This window comes from Acomys minous (assembly GCF_964271855.1).
Source record: "Acomys minous genome assembly, chromosome: 9".
NCBI lineage: Eukaryota > Metazoa > Chordata > Mammalia > Rodentia > Muridae > Acomys > Acomys minous.
In genome coordinates, this window is record NC_140490.1 from 69220969 (window position 1) to 69224439 (window position 3471).

The following is a 3471-nucleotide window of genomic DNA, read 5'->3' on the forward strand; positions in this document are numbered from 1 at the left end:
ACTCTACAGTCTATGATCCATTTCAGAAATAAAAATCTGGCTTGATTACTTTCACACAGATTGCTCTTTGTTATTTCTTACATGCTAGAGGAATGAGGGTTGAGAAAGCTTATTAACTATGTATATAAATATCTCTCCCCAGTCACCTTGGGATAGGGATGTGTGTGTGTGTGTGTGTGTGTGTGTGTGTGTGTGTGTGTGTGTGTGTGTGTAGCTTTTCAACTCAGATGTTTAGACAATTTCATCATTACAAGTTTTCTATTGGCATCTCAGTGATCACATAGGTACATCTGAAAAGTGATCAAATTGTAAGCAGATCAATAAGAGGGATTTTGAGAAAAAACAAAGCATTGCTGATGAGTTTCTTGAAGGATGGCCAATGCCTTTCAGTAAATTTGTTGAAGTGTGGAAGATCACATCATTGTGCAAGTGAGAAAGTGCTAAATACTTATCAAATGTGCCATCAAAAGTGAATGACTTCTGTAGGGTACTCAGAATTATCAAGCTTCAGGAAAAAGCTAGACTCAAATGTTTCTCAAAATTGCTTCGTCAGTTCATCTGTGATAAAGCGAAATTTTAAAACTAACAGCTTCCTTGAGCAACCTATAAACTTTTTGAGCAGGAACTAATACAAACATAAAACATACAAGCCAGTGTCTCTGAGGCCTGATTACTCCCCTGGTAATAAAGGGGACAAATATACAAGCAACGTAGGCCTCTGAGGCTAGGAAAAAGCATAAGAGATGAAACTCTAAGCAGGGTGCTGTAAGGCGTAGTAGTTGGGCAAAGATCAGCTTTGGACATGACACATATTCCTGTTGGAAGATAAGCTCCAGTGTTGCATTTGTAAGTGAGAAGGGTTCAGAGTAATTTAGAAACAGTTTTGATAAGAAGACACCAAATTGTAGAGGGCAAAGTCAATTAAGGTTGTTATGTGAAGCTCTCTGTGTTTTGCGAGGGGTGAAGCAAGTGGAATAAGTTTCTACTTCAAAGGTTCGTTTTGACTTCAATGTAGAAAGGAAAAAATATTAATCATAAAATTATTACATCCACAGTGTGAGATTTTGAGGAGGAACCTCCGGCTGGGGGGATTTTTGACTGAGAACATCTCTAGACTGAACGCACCTTAAAACAGTCAGTGAGAAGTGCCTTTGTTAAGACTCTACAAGAGCAGTTTCCTGGAGCTTTGTTAGGGTAAGTGTTCCCAGAAGAAAAAGTAAAAACAATAAATAGCACTCAAAAGGAAACCACTTTCAGTATAATTCTACCCATGAAGATGGGGAACACAATTTTTTACCATACTTGTCCCACCCGGAAGCCAGTGATCTAGATGGTCACACCCTGACCCAGTCACTAACCTCTGTATAATTTATGATAAAGGGCTCAGGAAGAGAATAGCATGTCCTCTTCCTGGAGAAACTGGTCCTCTTGAGCAAGCACAGCTTTCTGAGAAGCTGCAAGATTTTCACTAATTCAACAACCAATTGAGTGATGGCTGCACATGAAGAGGATCAGGATGAAGTCCCACACAGTCCACTAGCCTGAGGTCACACTGGATGAGATGAGAGAAAACAGAGGAGCCTGTCAGGCTAATACTCAGGACTGTGTTGGTTTGAAAACTGACAAAGTGATGCCATGAATTTAGCTTTTGTCGGGGAAGAGCATGCTCATATGAACTTGAGGGATGAAGGATCATTGTGAAAGGCAGGATACTGTCAAGTTTATGTCCTGATTGTAGCTATCATCATTTCCGTGGTAATGAAAAAAGACAAACAGAAAAAACAAACAAAAAGAACATCAACAAATGGTCAGGCATCATAAAGCAAAAAACCAAATGTGTTTACATAGTTGGGACCATTCTTTTTATCAGAACAAGCAGAGAAAGTATTATGTGTGTTTCTCAGATGATTTTTCCTAGTGCTACGTGTAAAGTCAGAAGATGAACTGGAATCACATTACCCAGGCAATCGTCTTTCTTTCTCTTGCTGGACCTGGAATTGTAGGAAATATCCTAGTGTTTGTGAGACAGCTGTACACATCTGCCTTGGGGGCTGAGAAAAAGCCTGTAGACGTTATTCTCACCCACTTGGCATTTTCTAATGTGATTATTATTTGTAGCACAGGAATCACAGATATAGTCACAGTGTTTTATTTCAGAAACTTTCTGGGAGATATTGGTTGCAAAGCTCTGGTTTATCTGGCAAGGATGGCACGGGGCCTCTCCATCTGCACCACCTGTCTCCTCAGTGTGGTCCAGGTTGTCACCATCAGGCCCAGAACTACCATTTGGACAAAGCTCAAGCCACAGACCTCATGGCAAGTTCTTTATTTTCTCTTCCTCTTTTGGATTGTAAATTTAATCATAAGCTCCAACTTGCTCTGTTACATCAAATCTGGCAGTGGCTTGAACAAGTCTGTAGCTGGAACATTCATTGGTCACTGCTATATGCTGCCATCCAGACATTTCATCAAGTGGCTTTTCCTCTCTCTCATGACTCTTCGTGATGCCATCTTTCAGAGTCTGATGGGCTGGAGCAGTGGGTCCATGGCCCTCCATCTGTATAAGCATCACCAGCGTGTCCTCTACCTTCACAGCTCCAGGTTTGCAAACAATTCCTCTCCAGAAATCAGAGCTACATGGAGTGTTCTCATTCTTATGACCTGCTTCCTTTTCTTCTATTGGGTAGATTTTATTTTCTCCTTCTACACAGGTTTCACAGTGTCTCATGATTCAGTTCTACTAAATATTAAGACATTTTTAGAACTTGGTTATGCTAGTTTCAGCCCCTATGTTCTAATTAGCAGAGATGTCCGAGTTCCTAATGTCTTGCATACTCATTGAGAAGGGTAGAAATTACATTCTACTGCTATTCTCTATGAGCTAAATATATGTACATAGTAAATTATTTTGCCATTATAAATATTAGAGGTTAGGATGTAATGTTTGCTGTGTAGCATAGGTTGACCTGGCAGTCAGTACATAGCACAGGCTGTTGTTGACCTGCCTCAGGGTCTCAAATGGTAGAATTACAGGTACTCCCCATCAAATTGCCATTTGTCGTAATTTTCTAGTGTATTACAACATTAAGTTAAACATTATAAAAGTACATTTCATTTTTGTATGAAGTCTGTCACCACACAATCTTAAATTCAGTGTTTCTAGGAGTATGGACAGCAGTTTCTTACCATTTTCCCATTCTACCATCCTTGTCATGTGACTTTTAGCTTCTCATTAGCATTGGGGAAAATACTTTAGGTAATGCTACTGTCAGAAAATAGTATTTAATTTCCATCCAAAGCCAGAGCTTGAGAGCAAGAGAGGGTTGGTGGAGGTGGGGAGGACTCTCTTATCTGAGCTGAGCCTGCCGAGCTGAGTGAGGATGACAGCGAGACCAGTGAAGTCTTCACAGCAAGGCACATTTTAGTCGATAACTATATAACATTGCTATGTTCAAACACTGCTAGGAAAAC

At 40.1% G+C, this 3471-nt stretch overlaps 1 protein-coding gene across 1 annotated transcript; it reads left to right on the plus strand.

The window, feature by feature from the left end:
* Positions 1 to 1939: 1939 nt before the first annotated feature.
* LOC311606137 (putative vomeronasal receptor-like protein 4) lies at positions 1940 to 2842 on the plus strand (the record flags this gene model as incomplete). Its single annotated transcript, XM_084797206.1, has 1 exon — positions 1940 to 2842. One exon carries the CDS (start codon positions 1940 to 1942, stop codon positions 2840 to 2842), a length of 903 nt encoding a protein of 300 aa, XP_084653332.1.
* Between the last annotated feature and the right edge of the window lie 629 nt (positions 2843 to 3471).